This window comes from Bufo gargarizans, chromosome 11 (genome assembly GCF_014858855.1).
Source record: "Bufo gargarizans isolate SCDJY-AF-19 chromosome 11, ASM1485885v1, whole genome shotgun sequence".
In the NCBI taxonomy this organism is placed as follows: domain Eukaryota; kingdom Metazoa; phylum Chordata; class Amphibia; order Anura; family Bufonidae; genus Bufo; species Bufo gargarizans.
This window is the reverse complement of record NC_058090.1, coordinates 54,904,378-54,924,609: the sequence shown is the minus strand read 5'-3', so window position 1 is coordinate 54,924,609 and position 20,232 is coordinate 54,904,378. Positions and strand designations below refer to the sequence as shown.

Sequence of the window (20,232 nt, the reverse complement as noted above, 5' to 3'; positions counted from 1 at the left end):
TCATGGTCCTAACCACTGAATCCGAGAACCCCATCTTCATCAGGATAGCGGTTTCAACAGTCACGCCGGTAAACGAAGAGACCGTAAATTCCGGTGGAAGAACGGGCCCTGAGACAGTAGGTCCTGTCTGTCGGGAAGAGGCCATGGGGCGTCCGCCAGCAACCGAGCCACGTCCGAAAAACCACGCGCGGCGAGGCCACTCTGGGGTGATGAGAATGGTCGGATTCCCTTCCGCCTCGAACTGGCGTAGACCCTTTGGTAGGAGAGGAAAACAGAGGAGGCTGAAGTCCTGCCACGGAGACACCTGCGCATCCATCCGTACGCCTTCGGATCTCGGGCGCGAGCCAGGACCACTGGGATCTTGTTGTTGAACCCGGACGCCATTAAGTCCACATCCGGACAGTCCCATCTGTGGCAGATTTCTTCGAACCCTTCTGGATGCAGAGACCACTCGCTTGGATCCACCTTGTTGTGGCTTAGAAAGTCCGCTGTCCAGTTGTCCACTCCTGGAATGTAAACTGCTGACAACACCGGAACGTGCGTCTCCGCCCACGTCAGAATTCTCTTCACCTCCTGCATCACCATCCGGCTGCGGGTCCCGCCCTGATGGTCGATATAGGCCACGGCCGCGGCATCGCCCGTTTGAACCCGCACTGGGAGGCCCGCAAGGAGAGAGGTCCAATAGGAGAGAGAGAGCGGAAAAAATCGCCCTCAGTTCCAGAAAGTTGATTGGAAGGCGAGACTCTGCCGCCGACCAAATCCCTTGAACCGTGCGAGACTGGAAAACGCCCCCCCAACCCAGGATGCTGGCATCGGTGGTGACGATCGTCCAGGAGAATGCGAGAAAGGAACTCCCCGACCTCAGGTTCATCGGGAACAGCCACCAAGGGAGAGCTGCCCGAACCCGCTGAAAGGTAAAGGATCTCCTGTTGCGCCAGGCGAGTGTGAAACTGGGCATATGGAAGGCCTCGAAAGAGGCTACCATAAGACCCAGGACCTGCAAGTATTCCCGAATGGAGAGGCACGGGGAGCGCAGCAGATGCGACACTGCCCCCTGGATCTGGGAGGACTTGAAGGCTGGCAGAATACTTTGGCAGCCGAGGTGTCCAAAATCATCCTCCGGAAGGAGAGCCTCTGGGACGGGAAGAGGCAGGAGTTTGGGAAAGTTACCAGCCAGCCGAACCGTTCCAGAGTCTGAACAGTGATCCGGACGCTGTCCTTGGTCTGCGGTAGAGAGGGGGGCCTCTATCCGGATATCGTCCAGATAGGGCAGCAAAGGAATGCCCCTGGTACGAAGAAGCGCCATGAGCGGTCCAGGACCGTGGCAAGGACCCGCGGGGTGGTCGCCAACCCGAAGGAAGGGCGACAAACTGACAGTGTCGACCCTTAATGGCGAAGCGCAGGAATCGATGGTGGGATTCCGCAATCGGGACATGTGATAGGCCTAGGAGCAGCAGGGCGGGCTGACTGGGCCCTCTAGTGCCGGGAAGGCTGGTGTAAAGGAAGGCCTCTTTGCGGGCGACCTGAGACCCCCGGCGGAGGAAGCAGGCGACGGCCTACCAGATGAGAAACGGCAAAAGGCATGCAGAGATGAACTCGTCCAGCTGATCCCCATAAGGTCTGGAAACCCCAAAGGGGAGATTAGCAAGGGAACGCTTGGTGGAGGCGTCAGCGTCCCACACCTTCAATCAGATCTCTTCGCGCTGAGTGACAGAGATGGCCAACCTGCGGGCAAAGAGGGAAACAATGTCCCTAGAAGCTTCGCAAAGAATCTTAGAAGCCTGAGACATCTGGAGAACCAACTCCAGTGTGTCAGTAGCCGCATCTCGTACCGCCAGTTCCTGGTGGTGGTGCTGTAACCACACCGAGAGAGCACTGGCTACCCCTGCTGAGTGAAAGGTAGGTCACAGGGACGCGCTGCCAGCGAAAAAAGGAAAAATCCCTCATGGACCGGGAACATGGTAGTCTCCGACTGCCTGGACGGAAAAAGGGGGAACTCCTGACCAGTGGAAGGAGGAGAATCCCCTTGGAGAATAAAGGTGTCTCGGACAGTCGCCACTAAGTCAGCCACCCTGGTGGAGAGCTTAGGCGAGGGGTCCCGCTCCATGACCTAATCAGAGCCGGAAATTCTCCTTCAGACTTGCGCTCCCTAAGGGAGGGGAGAGTCGCCCGAACGCGCCTCTAGACGAGGGGGGGGGGGGGGGGGGGGAGAGCCAGAGCCATCCGAGGAGGGATGCTGCTGCTCACGCTCCCTGTTAGTATTCGGGCGTCTTCTGTGGAAAACCACTTAGAGAGGTGGTTGGCGTCACAGGATTTGAAAATGCCCTATAGTCCAAAAAGGACCTGGCTCGTCCGAGCCGGATAATTCCCCTTCGGATTACTCTCCCTAGGGAGGGGGAAGAGCAGTCCGAAAGCGCCACAGGCGAGGTGAGGGGGGTGGAGAGACGGAGACATCCGAGGTGGGATGCTGCCGCTCACGCTGCCTCTTCGTAGTCAGTCACCCACTGTGGGGACCACTGAGAGAGATGGAGTCGTTAGCGCCACAGGATTAAAGGACATGGTTGCCTTGGCGACTAAGACCAATTTAGCGGCCACGCTGGACATGGCAGATGCCCAAGCGGGGACCGCAGGCTCCCAGGGACGTGGAGGAGGGGTGGAGGAGGGGGGTAAGGCAGGGATGCAGGTAATACTTATCTGCTCCTGCAGATCTTCTCCCTCGACTCCAGGACCAGCAGGGATGCACCTCTTCAGGCTTCTGACTCCTGGTCCAGGAGTGCAGTGTTCTGGTGGAGGGTGGCAGCAGGAGACCCAGTAGCTGGTGGGATACCGGAGCTGCAGGTCGAGCCCGGATCCACTTGTCTTCTTTGGGGGGCAATGGAGGCAGCCAGGCAGCGTCCAAGGACGGCGGCGGGCATTCCACGGGGGACCAGGAAGGCGCCATGCCGACCTGTGTCCCCATCTAGAATAATGTACACAATTTTTGAAGGCTGAAAGGGGCTTTGAACTCAGAAAGCCTGGACATGGGGCAGCAGCAGCATTACCACTGAGCTACCAGCTTGCCTGGCACAAAACGGAGTAGAGTGATGAGGAGCTGCACGGCCGTGAGCAAACAGAGTCTCCGGTGTAAGGAGAGTCAGAGCGGCATGCCGAGGCTCCGCCCCCCCGAACGCGTCATTATGGCGCGAAAAAAGCGCGCAAAATAAGCGCGCGAAACAAGCGCGCACGAAAATAAGCGTGCGCGCGGAAATTATGCCCGAAAATATGCCCGAAAATAAGCGCGCACGCGCGAAAATAAGCGCGCGCGCGATTTAAACAAACACCACGACTCCCCTCACGTGGTGCAGCAGGGGTTAACGAGGCCATGGAGGAGCGGCCTGCCGGCGGGCGCTGAGAGGGCGCAGCAGCCAAGGCCCGGCGAGAGAAGCGCTGAAGCCCACAGTTTAAGGGGGAAGAGATGCCAGTACTCCAGTGCCAAAATGAAGAAAGTGCCCCATCAGGATCCTTCTTCAAGCTCACCCAGGTAGCCACAGACAAACAGACACAGAGAGAGGGGGAGGGACTGGGCAATACTTATCTGCTCAGCATGCTCCCTCGATGTCCAGACCAGCAGGGATGCGCCTCTTCAGACTTCTGACTCCAATCCAGGAGAACAGTGCTCTGGAGGAGGGTAGGCAGCAGGCGTCCCAGCAGCTGGTGGGATGCCGGAGCTAACAGGTCGAGCCCGGATCCTCTTATCTTCTTGGGGGGAAATGGAGGCAGCCAGGCAACGTCCCACTTTGGAATATGTGCCCCTTTGCCCACCTTGGCTGCAATAAAGTGTCACACATGTGGTATCGGCGTACTCAGGAGAAGTTGGGGAATGTGTTTTGGGGTGTCATTTTACATATACCCATGCTGGGTGAGAAAAATATCTTGGTCAAATGCCAACTTTGTGTAAAAAAATGGGAAAAGTTGTCTTTTGCCAAGATATTTCTCTCACCCAGCATAGGTATATGTAAAATGACACCCCAAAACACATTCCCCAACTTCTCCTGAGTACGGCGATACCAGATGTGTCACACTTTTTTGCAGCCAAGGTGGGCAAAGGGGCACATATTCCAAAGAGCACCTTTCGGATTTCACCGGTCATTTTTTACACATTTTGATTGCAAAGTTCTTCTCACACATTTGGGACCCCTAAATTGCCAGGGCAGTATAACTACCCCACAAGTGACCCCATTTTGGAAAGAAGACACTCCAAGGTATTCTGTGAGGGGCATGGTGAGTTCCTAGAATTTTTTATTTTTTGTCGCAAGTTAGTGGAATATGAGACTTTGTAAGAAAAAATAAAAAAAATGAAAATCATCATCATTTTCCGCTAACTTGTGACAAAAAATAAAAAGTTCTATGAACTCACTATGCCCATCAGCGAATACCTTAGGGTGTCTACTTTCCGAAATGGGGTCATTTGTGGGGTTTTTCTACTGTTTGGGCATTGTAGAACCTGAGGAAACATGACAGGTGCTCAGAAAATCAGAGCTGTTTCAAAAAGCGGAAATTCACATTTTTGTACCATAGTTTGTAAACGCTATAACTTTTACCCAAACCATTTTATTTTTGCCCAAACATTTTTTTTTATCAAAGACATGTAGAACAATAAATTTGCCGAAAAATTTATATATGGATGTCGGTTTTTTTGCAAAATTTTACAGCTGAAAGTGAAAAATGTCATTTTTTTGCAAAAAAATCGTTACATTTTGATTAATAACAAAAAAAGTAAAAATGTCAGCAGCAATAAAATACCACCAAATGAAAGCTCCATTAGTGAGAAGAAAAGGAGGTAAAATTCATTTGGGTGGTAAGTTGCATGACCGAGCGATAAACGATGAAAGTAGTGTAGTGCCGAAGTGTAAAAAGTGGCCTGGTCATGAAGGGGGTTTCAGCTAGCGGGGCTGAAGTGGTTAAAGGGGAAAGTGCACACATAACAAAACCCTGTGCACACCAGACATACAAAAGACACACCTAACAGACAGGTTGCCAGGTGCAACCGCATGCACATTGCAGCAAGCTGCCTAGCACCAGCTCAGGCTGCTATACTGCGTACAATACAAAACAACTTGTTTCCCACGGCAACCACAAGTGAGGCAACACACTAGCGGCCCTCACCTGTGGTTGAACAACCAAACCAAACCGCAGGCAACAGCATGCGGTTCCGGAGTCACGACCATGACATTTGTTGATTACCTTATCCCTATGGTTACCTGATGTCACTTCCGCCTTGGCGGGCTATTCTAATCCTGTTTGCTACTGTGTGTTTGTATGCCATATCTGTTTGAGAAAGGCTCCTGATGTGAGCCGAAACGCGTCACAGAATACAGAACATTATATGTGACCAATAAAGATATCGACTTTACAGAAGATATAGTGAGTGCCGATCTCTTCCTACTACACACGTGAGATTGCCATCTCGGACGCGTGCACCACGCTCTTTCAACAGAGTGTCGGCTGATCATTATCTGATCTATCCTCAGGATAAGTCATCACTATCTGATTGTGGGGGTCTGACACCCGGGTCCCCTGCCAATCAGCTGTTTGAGAAGGCAGTGGCACTCGCATCACGTGGCCTAGGTGCAGCTCAGCCCCATAGAAGTGAATGTGGCTGAACTGTGATACCAAGCACAGCTCCTGTGTTGTCATGATGCCAAAATTTTGATTCGATTTCGATACCATAAAAAAGTATTACGATACTCAATACTATTTGATACCATGCGAAAAAAATTAAACACCAAAGCCGCGTGCATTATGGAACGTCTGGCCCATAATAGAACAGTCCTATCCTATATTTGGGGGGACAAGGTGACTAAGAAATGGCGAATCACATGTTAGTTTTTTTCTGTTACAGTGTTTACCACATAGGAGATATTTTTTAATATTTTAATAGTTCTGACTTTTCAAGGCATGGCGATACGTAATATGTTTATTTTTATTGTTTATATATTTTATATGTAAAATTGGCAAAATGGGTGATTTAAACTTTTAATATTGGTGTTTTTTTAAACTTTTTATTTAATAACTATTAACCCCCTTAGGGGGCAAGAACCCTTGTCCTATTCTCCCTGATAGAGCTCTGTTTGAGTGAATAGGATCTTACACTGTCCCTGCTGCCCTTGTGCACACAGCAGCAGGGATCTTACCATAGCAGCCATGGAAGGCTTCAGTAGCGTCCTGGCTGCCATGATAACTGATCGGAGCCCCAGGATTACACTGCTGTGGCTCAGATCAGGAAGTTGCCACTGCCACCATTGAAGAAGAGGGGAGGGGGACCCTGTGGCCACTGCCACCAATGAAGATACTGAGGAGGAGGGGACCCTGTTGCCACTGCGCCACCAATGAATATTAATTGGTCAATACAAATCCGGCCTCAACCCTCATCACAGCCTCTCCTCCTCCCCTCTCTTCTCATTGGTGGCACGGTGCCACCTCTCTTCTCCTTCTGCTCTGTGCCGGCTGAGGAGAACATGGCGCGTGCTGAGGGCGTTTTCTCAAACAGTTGATTGTCAGGGGTCCCAGGTGTCAGATCCCCACCGATTAGTAATAAAATGTCGAAAAACCCTTTTAAAATCATTTCCATTCTTTTGAATGAGACAGCGAGCAATTCTGCAACAAAACCTGCAGCGTCTGGAGGCACGGTAACCCGGCTGTGGGGCACTTCTAGCAAAATCTCGTATGATTCTGCCTTGAAGCTCCTGCCAGTCCATTGAAGGCAGTGATTTAGACACATGTTCACCTATAGGTTGACCTATATTGTGCCACTGCGGGTGGTGCAATGTGGGACTGATTCTAGGCCTGTGATGGCACTCCAGCTGTGGTAAAACTTTAACTCCAAAGATGTACATTGGCTTGGCTGTTCTCAGAACTCCTAAGAAATGAATGGAGCATGCTGGGAGTCGTAGTTTCACCACAATGGAGTGCCGGAGGTTAGCCATCACGGTTCTAGGCCATTAATGCACAACCCTAATGACCTCCTCTTTGTGGCATCCAGTCACTTATGTGGTTTCCACCCGGACGCTTTTTGCTTCTTTAGGCGTTTCACCCGAGTGTGTTTGGTCCAGAAGACGTGTTCCGTACGACGGACGTATTTCCCAGACTGAACACCGCTCCTCAGACCTGAACTCACGATGAGTTCTGACACGGTCAGTTCCCTGAGTACAATGAATGGGAGGCACTTGGAGCACCGGACACCGCCCCTGGGCGCTTGGAGCAGCGGACACCGCCCCTGGGCGCTTGGAGCAGCGGACACCGCCCCTGGGCGCTTGGAGCAGCGGACACCGCCCCTGGGCGCTTGGAGCAGCGGACACCGCCCCTGGGCGCTTGGAGCAGCGGACACCGCCCCTGGGCGCTTGGAGCAGCGGACACCGCCCCTGGGCGCTTGGAGTAGCGGACACCGCCCCTGGGCGCTTGGAGCAGCGGACACCGCCCCTGGGCGCTTGGAGCAGCGGACACCGCCCCTGGGCTCTTGGAGCAGCGGACACCGCCCCTGGGCGCTTGGAGCAGCGGACACCGCCCCTGGGCGCTTGGAGCAGCGGACACCGCCCCTGGGCGCTTGGAGCAGCGGACACCGCCCCTGGGCGCTTGGAGCAGCGGACACCGCCCCTGGGCGCTTGGAGCAGCGGACACCGCCCCTGGGCGCTTGGAGCAGCGGACACCGCCCCTGGGCTCTTGGAGCAGCGGACACCGCCCCTGGGCACTTGGAGCAGCGGACACCGCCCCTGGGCACTTGGAGCAGCGGACACCGCCCCTGGGCACTTGGAGCAGCGGACACCGCCCCTGGGCACTTGGAGCAGCGGACACCGCCCCTGGGCACTTGGAGCAGCGGACACCGCCCCTGGGCACTTGGAGCAGCGGACACCGCCCCTGGGCTCTTGGAGCAGCGGACACCGCCCCTGGGCACTTGGAGCAGCGGACACCGCCCCTGGGCACTTGGAGCAGCGGACACCGCCCCTGGGCACTTGGAGCAGCGGACACCGCCCCTGGGCACTTGGAGCAGCGGACACCGCCCCTGGGCACTTGGAACGCTTATTTGCATATGGCTTGCACTTCTTTTTTGGAACATTGCAGCCACAGAAATGACAGATTGTAAGCTCTTGGAGCAGGGCCCTCCTTCCTTGTTGTAATTGTTGACCTATTTGCTGCTACGTTATTTATGACTCTGTACATGAACCCCCTGAACTGTAAAGGGCTATGGAATATGTGTGACAGACACAGCTGAAGCTGCTGACGGACACAGATGAAGCTGCTGACAGACAGGTCCCAATGCAGAATGTGTTCACCTCAAAATGTAAGCAGCTTCCTTACTTTCTCCGGCAGCGCACACGTCACGCGCTCCCCCCCCCCTGATAACAGCCTCTGCAGTGAGTCCAGTCATGTCATGTCGCGTCACGTGACGTTCAAACGCCAATCAGCTCCCTGGAAGGTTTGTTTTGCCCGATCAGGCGCCAGCAGGGGCAGCCCTGTTACCACGGGAACCAGGGGGCCTGAGATTTTGAACCCGCGCTGACCAATCAAAACGTAGTAGCCGAGAGCGGGTAGAGAGGAGACGGAGAGCAGTGGGGACAAGGCAGAGAGACGTTTACCGGAGGGGAAAGCAAGTGAGATGGGTGCGGGAAGTGAAGGGACGGGCGGCACGGGACGTGTGTGAACGGAGGTGCTGGGCACAGGGAATGAGCACGCAGAGGCTGGTGAGCGTTGTAGTGGGTTTCTTGAGTGCGGTACATAGAGGCTGATGAGAGTAGTAGTGAGCGGCTGTCAGTGCAGTTGTAATGATGAAGATGGCGCCTGACTACCTGAGCCTGGCCCGGCTGGCGGTCATCCAGCAGCTGCGCTCCTATGGCATCAAGATCAAACACTGGAACAGCAAGTCCCGGAGCGACCCCGGGAGAGGAGGGTGGCCGGCGGTAAGTATGTCAGAGAGGGCATGATTGCATGCAGATGATGGGGGTTGTACTCTTCTTTTTTTCTACTCTTGCAGGAATGTGTTTTATTTTTTTAGCTTATACTGGAGAAAAAACCCTAAACCTTGTCCCCGGGCGACCCTTGGGGGACGTCTCCCTGTGCGGCACATCAGGCCTGGACCCTGTCCTCATGTATGCAGCAGAGCCGAGTGTGCACGGTGGCGGTGCAGTCCTTCCAGTTCAGACGCCTGTTCCCATCTCTGTCTGCAAAGCATTGAATTGGCAGGAATGGTCCCTGCCGCTAGTATTTTAGCTACTTTCGCACTTGCGGCAGAGGAATCCGGCAAGCAGTTCCGTCGCTGTAACTGCCTGCCGGATCCGGCAAAACGTATGCCAACTGATGGCATTTGTAAGACTGAGCAGGATCCTGATCCGTCTTACAGATGCATTGAAATGCCGGATCCGTCTCTCCAGTTTCATCCAGAAAAACGGATCCGGCATTTATTTTTTTCACATTTTAGGGCTGCGCATATGTTTTCCAGATTTTTGACCGGAGATAAAACCGCAGCATGCTGCGGTATTATCTCCGTCCACTGAGCTGAAGACATCCTGAGCGGAATGTTCTCCATTCAGAATGCATGGGGATATGCCTGATCAGTTCTTTTCCGGTATGGAGCCCCTAGGACAGAACTCGGCGCCGGAAAAGAAAAACGCAAGTGTGAAAGTACCCTTATGTGGTTAACTTCGGTATTGAGAACCGGCAGAGGATCCCAATACCAGAATTAAACGGATCCGTTTTGATTTTGAACATCAGGATGCCTCCGTTCCGTTAGGATGCGGTTGTGTGAAATCAAAACAAGAAAAACCGGATCAGTCACTAAATACATTAAAAGTTGAGGGGTGAAGGATCCTTTTTTTTTTTTTCACCGGACACAAAACCGCAGCTGAAGCAAAACAGAATGCTGCCGGGACGAAAGACGTCCTGATGCATCCCGAGCGGATCTCTTTCCATTCAGAATGCATGAGGACTAAACTGAAACATTTATTATTTTTTCCGGGATTGAGCTCCTCTGCCGGAAAACAAGAACGCAAGTGTGAAAGTAGCCTTAATTGCGCCATCTGCTGTAAAGGGGTGGTCCAGGGTATGTCTTTATTTACAGAAACAGCCGGGAGGCTGATAAGATAAGACGTACACTCGGCTCCCCCTGCTGCTCGGTTCTTTTGCCCAGGCTACAGCCAAAACAGTAAGGCTAGGTTCACATCTGCAGCGGAGCCCCCATCGCAGATCACTGCATGTAGCGGTATTTTGTCCAGCAATATGGCGGTATTCAGACCAGGCACCCGCCAGACCCCATTATAGTTATAGGGATGAGCATATGCCAGGACAGAATCCTAGCTCTAATGTGCACAAAGTCACTGGCTGTAACCCAGGGCAGACGGTGGGGTGGCACTGGTCCAGAGGTGAGTGAGGGCAGGTCTTTTAGTTTAGCATTGGACGCCCCTTTTATAGGTCTGTGAGCCCTTTAACTATGAGAATATGCGACTTTAGGAATTCAGGGACCTACAGCGGTGCATAGAGAGGGGGGATAAATGGCAGGCGGACCCTCATGGTGCCCTCCAGGGGTATTGCAGCGTTGGGCACGGTTAAAATCCTGTATGTTGGCAAATAAGTTGCTGAAATTCAGAAGGGTGTGAAGCTGAGAATGGGGACATACAGCCGGCACCAGCTGTGAATGCTGAGCGATCTGAGAGGTGTCCACAAGGACGTGCGGCGTTTCCTGTCACAGGAAGTATCACAGACAAAAGGATGGTTACATGACGATACTGCTGAGCATGCGCTCCATGATCACCCTGTCCATGTGTCCTCTACGGGCAGTGCCTGCAGCTCCTCTCTGCTATACCAGACACTGACCATACTGTTACTCTGGCACCATCCTGTCCGTGCTGCCAGGGACACAACCCCCGCAGTTATTCCTGAACTTCAAGTAGGATTAATGGAGGAACGGCACAGCATAGTTATAGGAAAAGATGGGTCAGGATTGTTACCTGGGCAATGCAAGTAGCTACCAAAACAGACCTGTCAGGAGAGGTGAGGGGTCCTCCTTACAGGGGTTTTCCAGTAATGGCGCTTGCCGTGGGCATGGTCTCGTGCATTGCTCCAGCTTCACCTTTCATGGTATAAGGTAGGATAACGGCTCAGTTTACATTCCTTTCAGATGTCACAGGAGTTTATGTTCTTGGAACACAAGCCGCTTTCTTTTGTGTGTCTCTTATAGACATTAGATATTCTGTGTCTTGCAGATGTAACTTGTGGCCCCTCCTGCCGCCAGCGCTTCTTCTCTTTTGGGGACATTGCTACTAGAGTTTCGCTCTCCTTTTTCTACCTGCACAATGATTTACATACAAAGGAAGTTCAAAAACCTCCCGAATGGAAATCCGGTTTCAGGGCTGAAAGAGTCTGTTACGCACTGCTCAGGAGGCGGCCATACACCTTCAGTAGTCTGTTTCGGTATCTTTCCCAACTCCCCCATACACGTACATGCTGGGTTCAGCCCAATGTATATGTGTTGTCAATGTGGAGAGAGGAGACTGGCGGCAGCGTTTCACCTGTCAGAACAAAAGAACCGGGCTCCTAATACATATTAGACTGTCAGCAGGATCGTCCCTGCACTGACTGACTGCCTGGATCGGCGTAATGCCCCCCCCCCCCCCCCCCCCCCCCCGGCGGGAGCTCCGTCTGTCTCATCGGGCCCCGTCACTATAGTTGTAGTGCACCGAAGCCAGTGACCCTGTGACTCATATTGGGCTATGACACAGGCGCAGTGTAATGCCTCTGTATTTTCCATGTGGTTTATCCATAGTTTTTGTGGATAGTACACTGATCCATTTATTTCAATGGGGCTATGCACGCATTAATATCTTTTGTGCATCTGTGTAGCCTTTTTTCAGCTCATACATGTAGGTGGCTGTATGAATGAGATGTGCAGTTAAAGGGGGTGTCTCACTTAAGCAATTAGCATTTATCATGTAGACAAAGTTAAAGGGGTTCTGCAGTTTTTTTTTTAACTGATTATCTATCCTCTGGATAGATCATCTGATCGGTGGGGGTCCGACACAGACACCCGGCCGAACAGCTGTTTGAGAAGTTAGCAGCGCCACGGCCTTCTTGCCGTTTACCGCAGGCCCAGTGACGTCACTACCAGTATCACTGGCCTGGGCGGGGCTAAGCTCCATTCAAGGGAACAGAGCTTAGCTGCGCCCAGGCCATTGATACTAGTCATGACGTCACTGTGCCTGCGGTAAACGTCAAGAAAGCCGTGGCGCCTGCCTTTTCAATTTTAAAAAAACTGCAGAACCCCTTTAAAGGGAACCTGTCACCAGGATTTTGTGTATAGAGCTGAGGGCATGGGTTGCTAGATGGCCGCTAGCACATCTGCAATAGCCCGTCCCCATAGCTCTGTGTGCTTTTATTGTGTAAAAAAAAAACTATTTGTTACATATGCAAATTAACCTGAGATGAGTCCAGCATGAAAGAGCCCAGCACCACCCCGCCAGATCCTCAATCTCCTCCTTGCTCCCTGACATCAGAAAGCTAGAGCACTGTAATCTCGTGATGCGCGAGCGAGCGCACGCGCAGTGTCATCATAGTGTTCCTTCCCTGTGCTGGCATCAGCCTCAGGGAATGAACTGCACATGCGCTAGCTCACGCATCGCGAGATTACGGCGCTCTAGCTTTCTGACGTCGGGGAGCAAGGAGGAGATTCTGAGGGTGTGGGGCGGTGCTGGGCTCCTTCACGCTGAACTCATCTCAAGTTAATTTGCATATGTATCAAATCGTTGTTTTTTTTTTACACAATAAAAGCACACAGAGCTATGGGGAATGGGTATTGCGGATGTGCTAGTGGCCATCTAGCAGCCCATGTCCTCAGCTCTTTACACAAAATCCCAATGACAGATTCCCTTTAAAGTAGCTCTGTTAGAAAGGTACATGATATCATCTGTAGTGAAGGTAATCTTCTTACCAGTGACTGTGTGAGTTATAACCTCCCTTCTGCTTCTCAGCTGTGTCATGTGACTGACAATCAGACTCTCCAAATCACACAGCATCTTGTGTGGACAGGAAGTCAGTTTCTCCGTGTATTCCTATGGGAGCCTCAATGTCAGTCGCAAAGGAATTGAATAGAGAAGTAACTGACTTCCTGTCCTGGGTCAGAACACGACACAGCTGAGGATCAGAAGGGAGGTTATAACTCACATATACAGTCACTGATAAGATTACCTTCACTACAGATTAAATCATGTACCTTTCTAACAGGTCAGAGAACAAACATTTGTGGGAGTGCTACTTTATTTGTCAAGATGATGAATACCATCTGCTGAGGTGACACGGCCCCTTTACTGGTGTTGTGAACATTTGGCCAGCACAATGGACCATTTTGTCTTGAGCTCCTGTAACGAGCCATACCCCAGAGACCTCCCTGTGCAGCGGTCTGGGATTCGGGACGTCTGTACAGTAACTATATTGTGCTCTCTGTTGCTGGTGTGATTTACGTTGATGTGCTTGTCACTTTTATCTGTTTTTTGCCATTAATGCTCAATGTAAATTGATAACTTTGCTACTGTGTTATTTAGGGGAAGATCTTTGGAGCGCCTCTTCATACCCTGCCGCAACTGAATATTCCAGCGTATGGAAATATACCAGCGTAAGTGTGACTTGTACTGATGTACACATTGGGAGGGTTCATCAAGTATTATATGCTTGTGTCGGAGTGTAGTGCCCATGTGGCAGTTGTAAGCCGCACAGGGCATTCCAGGGTGTAATGTACGACGTGCCCGGTTATCTCAGCCAGAGATCAGCAACTGTTCTGAAACTACAACTCCCAGAATCCTCCTTTCACTTCCATGAGAGTTACAAGAACAGCCAAGAAAGCGTGCATGCTGGGAGTTGTAGTTTCACAGCAGCTCTGAGTGCCCTGGTCTAGAGAAATAAGGGCCGTTTCACACAGCGGTGTATTCCTGTGCAGAAACCCTCCACGTTTAGGACATAATTTATCAATTTGAATGCAGCTTCCATCTGCATCTGTGCACGCGCCACGCCAAGAACAGGAATGTCTGTTCATGGCGATGTTGCAGCGTTAATTCATTAAACGATTGAAAGCAATGGGAGACGGATCCAGTATGGCTGCCAGTGGGCTTTTAGTGCCAAATTCCACCGGCGAAAGTGTGTACAGGGCCTTAGGTTGTTCAGTTTTTAGATGAAATCGGACAATAGCCCCTTTATGGGTCCATTCACACATCCGTAGTGCATTGCGGATCCGCATTACACCCGGCCGGCACCCCCATAGAAATGCCTATTCTTGTCCGCAATTGCGGAGGGGGCGCTCCGAAAATGCGGATGCGGAGAGCACATAGTGTGCTCTCCGCGTCCATTCTTTCCCCATAGAGAATGAATGGGTCTGCATCAGTTCCACAATTTGCGGAACGGATGTGGACCCATTATTACGGATTTGTGAATGGAGCCTTAATTGCATCCTGGAAAATGGATGATGAGGGCCCCTTTTCAAAGGCTTTGGATGGGCCGAAACGCATTAACAACTGTTGTCGAGATAAGTGTATTGAAGAAAGCTAGTGTTAGGATCATTTGTTTTCCAAAATGACCGGGAACGTGCACCGCCAAAGGCCAAGTGCTGACCAGATCTTCTACATGTTTAAGTTTGATGCGGGCAGGCTTTAAGCTCTTTTAAAGGGCATCTGTCAGCAGTTTTGTACCTAGGACACTGGCTGACCTGTTACGTGTACACTTGGCAGCTGAAGGCATCTGTGTTGGTCCCATGTTCATATGTGTCCGCGTTACTGAGAAAAATGGTGTTTTACCGTTACACCTAGAGGCGCTGCTCTCCATGCCTCGCCCTCTACTCTTGTGTACAGTACAGATGTAGTGTAAAGTCCTCTGTGGTTGGTCATCCGATATGCAAAGTCCAGTACTAGTAAAGGGGGTTTTATTAAAGGCGCACTAGTGCACAGGTCTGCAGTGGATTGTCTCAGAGTGGATGGCTCCTTTTTATATTGGAGTCTCCTGTGGCGGAACATCTAGAACTTGGGCGTCTATGTGACACGGACGGCCTGGTACTGAGGAAGGCCTCCTTTCAGCAGCTCTTTACTTTGGCACAGCGGGGAATCCTGGGTCACCATCCAAGGTAAAAATGGGAATGTGACTTAAATGTTGATTCTCCATCAGAGATCGCACCTCATTTTTATTTTATTTTTTTCCTCGGAAAAGTAAAAACGCTCCCCTTACTATTTTATTTTAATACAGATACACACATTTAACAAACACAAAAAAAGTACGTTAACGGATGCCTCAGAGGCCATACTGTGGTATCCGTCACCATAGAGTTCCACTGTAACATTTTTTGCTGGACTCTGCAGGATGTAAAAAAGTCTAAATAACATGAGGCTATTATAGCCAAGTGATAAAGTCCAGTCCAATATGTGCATCTTCCCTGTGCTATAATACCCTGCCTGCATCCACTACAGACATGCATCATGATGTATGCGGTACTCTGTGTGTGTGATATGTATGTGGTGTGCAAGCAAGTTCAGTCAGTTTTGTCTGGGATTGCGTTCTGTTTTTTTCCGCACGAATGCAATGCGTTTCGTACGCGCGTGATAAAAACTGAAGGTTTACTAACAAGATCTCTTAGCAACCATCCGTGAAAATCACATCGCACCTGCACTTGCTTCCGGATGCAATGCGTTTTTCACGCAGCCCCATTCAATTATATGGGGAAAAAACGTGAAAAACGCAGAATATAGAACATGCTGCGTTTTTACGCGACGCAGAACTGATGCGTGAAAATAAAATAAAAACGCTCGTACACAGACCCATGGAAATGAATTGGTCAGGGTGTAGTGCGGGTGCTATGTGTTTACGTCGTGCATTGCAGCGGTGCGGAAAACTCGCTCGTAAAATGGTGTGAACAGGCATTTTTGCAACCTCTGTTCTCAATTGTAAAGTAGTTTCTCTCTACACCAGGTTTCTTGTTGGTGCATGCAAGTACTTGGAGGATCATGTACAAACTGAAGGACTTTTTAGGAAATCGGGATCTGTTGCGAGGCAGAAGCTTTTAAAGGTAGGTGCAGTTTCTTACAGTGAATGAGCAACAGAGCAGGTACCAGTTGTAGTGTTATTCTGGTTGGCATTTCTGTCCTCACTGGATTGCCATTAAAATATCTACCGCCTATTACTAAGGAATTCTTCAGAAAATTAAAGAGTAACTAAACCTTTGTATCAAATTTTAATATGCTGTCCCTAATAACTTTTTTTAATATACTTTATTAATATTGTATTTTTCTTAGTCTTTTCCCTACCTAAAGCGCACCATTCCCTGTGCGCTTAACACATTCAGGACCTAGGATGAGAATGCTCATCCTAACTGGCCAGTACTTAACGCTCTAGGACGAGCATTCTCATCGTAACGTTAACCGGCTGCCCCACACTCGCTGGCACAGCAAGGGCCCGGCTGATATTGACAGTCAGGCCCCTGCTGTATCTGCCAGCATTGGGAAAAACACTGATGCCGGCGGATTAACCCCCTGTGTGCCACGGTCACGCTGACCGCGGCATACAGGGGTTATGCGGCAGCTTTTACATCCCCATCGGGTCCCCATGCTGCGGTGACGGGGACCCTATGGCAGCCCCGATGCCTTGCACAGGCAATGGGACTGCCAGCTACGGAAGCCCAAGAGATCCATGACTGGGTCTCCTAGGCAACTGTCAGCGTCTTAGGCTCCATTCACATGTCCGTAGAATGGGTCCGGATCCGTTTAGCAACGTTGCGGAACGAATCAAGGCCCATTCATTTTCTGTGGGGCCGGAACAGATGCGGACAGCACACAGTGTGCTATCAGCATTTCCGGAGCGCGCCCCCCGATCTTCCGGTCCACGGCTCCCCCGAAAAAAAAATAGTTACATTTTTTTTTTGTCCGCAATTGCGGACAAGAATAGGCAGTTCTATGGGACTGCCGGCCGGGTGTGTTGACAGTTCAATACAGATGGGATCAGACCCTGAAATGTTGAAGTCCCATAGTGGGACAAGTATAAAAAATGATAGAAGTGAAATAAGTGTTTTTAACAATAAAAAAAAAGCTTCAATTAAAAAAAATCCCCTTCCCCATAAAGAGACATATAAAATTGTAAAAAGTAGAGAGAAAAAAATTAACGCACATATTGGGTTTCGCCGTCTCCGTAACAACCTGCTCTATTAAAAATATCCCATGGTTCACCCCGTCCGGTCAACACTGTAAAAAGAAATAAATAAAAACTGTGCTACACCTTTGATCATAAAGTGTAATACCAAGCAATTAAAAGGTCATATGAACCCAAAAATAATACCAATCAAACCATCATCTCATCCCGCAAAAAATTAGTCCCTACATAAGACAATAGGGCAAAAAAAAAATAGTGCGCTCTGCCGTGTTCCCGTACAGCAGTGTACGACCACATTTCTGTAAACTGCAGAATTGGGGTTATAAATATTGAGTTTTATTTGGCTGTTATCCCTCGATGTGTTACAGTAAATAATGGATTAAAATGGAGAATCTGCCAAAAAAGTGACATTTAAAAATGTCATCTTTTTTTCCTTTTAATTCTTGTGGAACACCTAAAGGGTTAAAGTTTGTAAAAATCAGTTTTGAATACCTTGAGGGGTGTAGTTTCTACAATGGGGTAATTTATGGATATTTTCCACTATGTAAGCCCCACAAAGTGACTTTAGATTTGAAGTGGTCTTTTAAAAAAAAGCAGGTTTTGGAAATTTTGTTAAAAATTTTAAAATTTGCTTCTAAAATTCTAAGCCTAAGATCCTAAAAAATAAAATGACATTTACAAAATGATGCAAACATGAAAGTGGACATATGGGGCATGTAAGGTAATAACTCTCATATGAGGTATCGCTATCTGCCTCAGCTACTTTCACACTTGCGGCAGGACAGATCCGACAGGCTGTTCACCATGTCGGATCCGTCCTGCGGCTATTTCGCCGTGCCCGCGGACCGCCGCTCCGTCCCCATTGACTATAATGGGGACGGGGGGGGCTCCGGCGGTGAACGGAGAAAGCCCGCCGGACTAAAATTACTGCATGTCAGGCTTTCTCGCCCAATTTCCTTGGGGGACACAGAAGACCTTGGGTATAGCTCATCTCTATAGGAGGCGTGACACTAAGTGAGAACTGTTAAGCCCCTCCTCCACAGCTATACCCTCAGCCTGGAGAGAGAGACTGCCAGTTTTTTGCTTAGGTCCTTTGGTGCGGGCCTTTGCACTCTTGCCGTCTGCAGAGTTTGCCAGGTGCCTTTCTCTCCCCTTTTCTGGGCGGACTGCTTGCGTTCCATAGCATGCCCCCTGTACTAGCCTTGTGCATAACTCCCTTTCGGGTTGCACTTTGCACTTCCATGGATACTGTGGGATGCTTGGCTGTGCGCTCTGTGTGTTGTTTGGGCCGTGTTTGCCTTCTCCTCCCGTGGGTGGGTTGGCCTTCTCGCTGCCTGCGGTTTGCTAGTACGTATGCCTCCCTTCCTCCTGCGACATACCTTTTTCTCTTGGGGTGAGGCTGCTTGTCGCTAGCTTTGCACTCTTTTCTGAGGAGGTCATTCTGTCCACCTGTATGAGCCTAAGGTGTTGTCCAACACACAACAAATGAATGCCCAATGTATTCACCGCTGTATACCTTGTATATATGTAGACGGGCTCTGCTGGCTCGCTACTGCACCGAGCTGGGTGGCACTCATTCTCTGGTGTGGTCCCGTTGTGACTGCACCAGCCATGTTCATTGGCCCTTCCACCTGGGGAGTGTTCGGGGTACCTTGATGCGTACCCGTTCGTCCTCCCGTGACATTGCTTCCCCGCGCAAGCCGTCGGGTCGAGAGCGTTGTCTTTGGCGCCTTCTGCACTTCAGTCTGATCTGCTACCAGGAACAGACCGCTCCTCTCGGGTAGGTCACCCAACTTCTCTTGGGTGCTCGTCTATCCAGGTCTGAGGGACCTCCACTTTTGGGTTCTTCAGGGTTTTCGCCTTCTGCGAGGCGATGTGCAGGTCGTCTCACAGAGTAGCAGGTATTCGGCTTTTGAACTGTCCTGTGGCTTCCCTGTTTGCCATTCCTCCTTTCGGGTTGGAGGGTGTTATGCCGGCCTCTGTCTCGACTGCTTTTCCTCGCCGGCTCGGTCGTTTTGGCTTCCTCTCTGAGTTTGTCACTCCGAGGTGGCTTCTGCACCGGCCAGGCCTCAGAGGCTGTTTCGTCATTGCCCCCTCCCCTTCGGGGGTGAGCATGGTTGTTCACTTGGATGGTTCCGGTGTTACTTGTGGTCTCGTACCGTCTCCCTAGTTTTCGCTGGCAGTACTAGCTGTGTGCCTGTTTGCCAGGCCTATTGCGTTCTGTCCTCCCGCTGGGTGCAGATTGCCTTTCCATTCTGGGCATATGGTCCTGCTGGACTTACCTTTTCGGTAACTTGGGAGGACTACCCTTCGGTCACGGTTGTCCTTGACTTTCCCTCACCAGGACTGTAGAACTCCTTCCTGTGGTGGCTACGTCGACTTGGACCTTGGCCTGTCTTGTCCTGGCATCTGTCGGCTGCTGGGCGGACCCTTCCGGTTTCTTCCGTCTGTCCTTCTGCTCACCCACTCCGGTTGGATACGGGACTATGTTGTTCGGGGGCCGACGGGAGTTTTCTTCCGACCCTTGGGCCGTGTTACTGGTCTGCGCCTGATCACATTGGGTTTTTTTTTATTTTATTTTTTTTTTCCCGCTTGCCAGGCGATTCCTGCGAGCGCGCTAGTGTTCGCTCCCGACTGTGCTTCGTCCAGGTTCGGTTGTCGGACTTGGGGTTCTTGACTAGGTTTTGTGGTAAGTGGGGCATTCCCCCACTCTGCTTTTCTCTCCCTTGGTTCTGTCTTTCTCTAGTCCGGCCTGGCCCTGGGACTGGGGCTCTGTTACTGAAGTGTCAAGTGTCGGCGCTGTCCTTCCCCTTGCAGCGTTTTCTGGCCCTCCTGGGCCTGTCATGACCTTCTTCCACAGAGTGGCTCTTTGGTTCCTCTGTACCGTTCCCTGGTACCGCCCTGGGAACTACACACTGAGCTCTTGGCGCTCCCCTTCTTTCCCTTGGTGCCGTTGTAGAAGTTCTCCCTACTCCTGCTGTCCTGTACAGTTGTGTTTTCTGTTGCCATCATGTCTGACGGGTGCCTGATGGGTGGCCCTTCGTGTTCTGTGCCCTCTGTCCTTTTCCAGGACGGGGCTGTTTCTCCATCCCG

At 50.9% G+C, this 20,232-nt stretch overlaps 1 protein-coding gene across 3 annotated transcripts in view; it reads left to right on the top strand.

The window, feature by feature from the left end:
• Positions 1–8,583: 8,583 nt before the first annotated feature.
• The window catches only part of LOC122921855 (rho GTPase-activating protein 11A-like), a 33,069-nt gene continuing 21,420 nt past the window's right edge, over positions 8,584–20,232 (top strand). For all 3 annotated transcript variants that reach the window (XM_044272138.1, XM_044272137.1, XM_044272139.1), the window contains exons 1-3: positions 8,584–8,933; positions 13,563–13,633; positions 15,967–16,063. In XM_044272138.1, the coding sequence (XP_044128073.1) occupies positions 8,799–8,933; positions 13,563–13,633; positions 15,967–16,063 (303 nt within the window). In that variant the 5' untranslated portion in view covers positions 8,584–8,798. The remainder of the gene's footprint in view (positions 8,934–13,562; positions 13,634–15,966; positions 16,064–20,232) is intronic.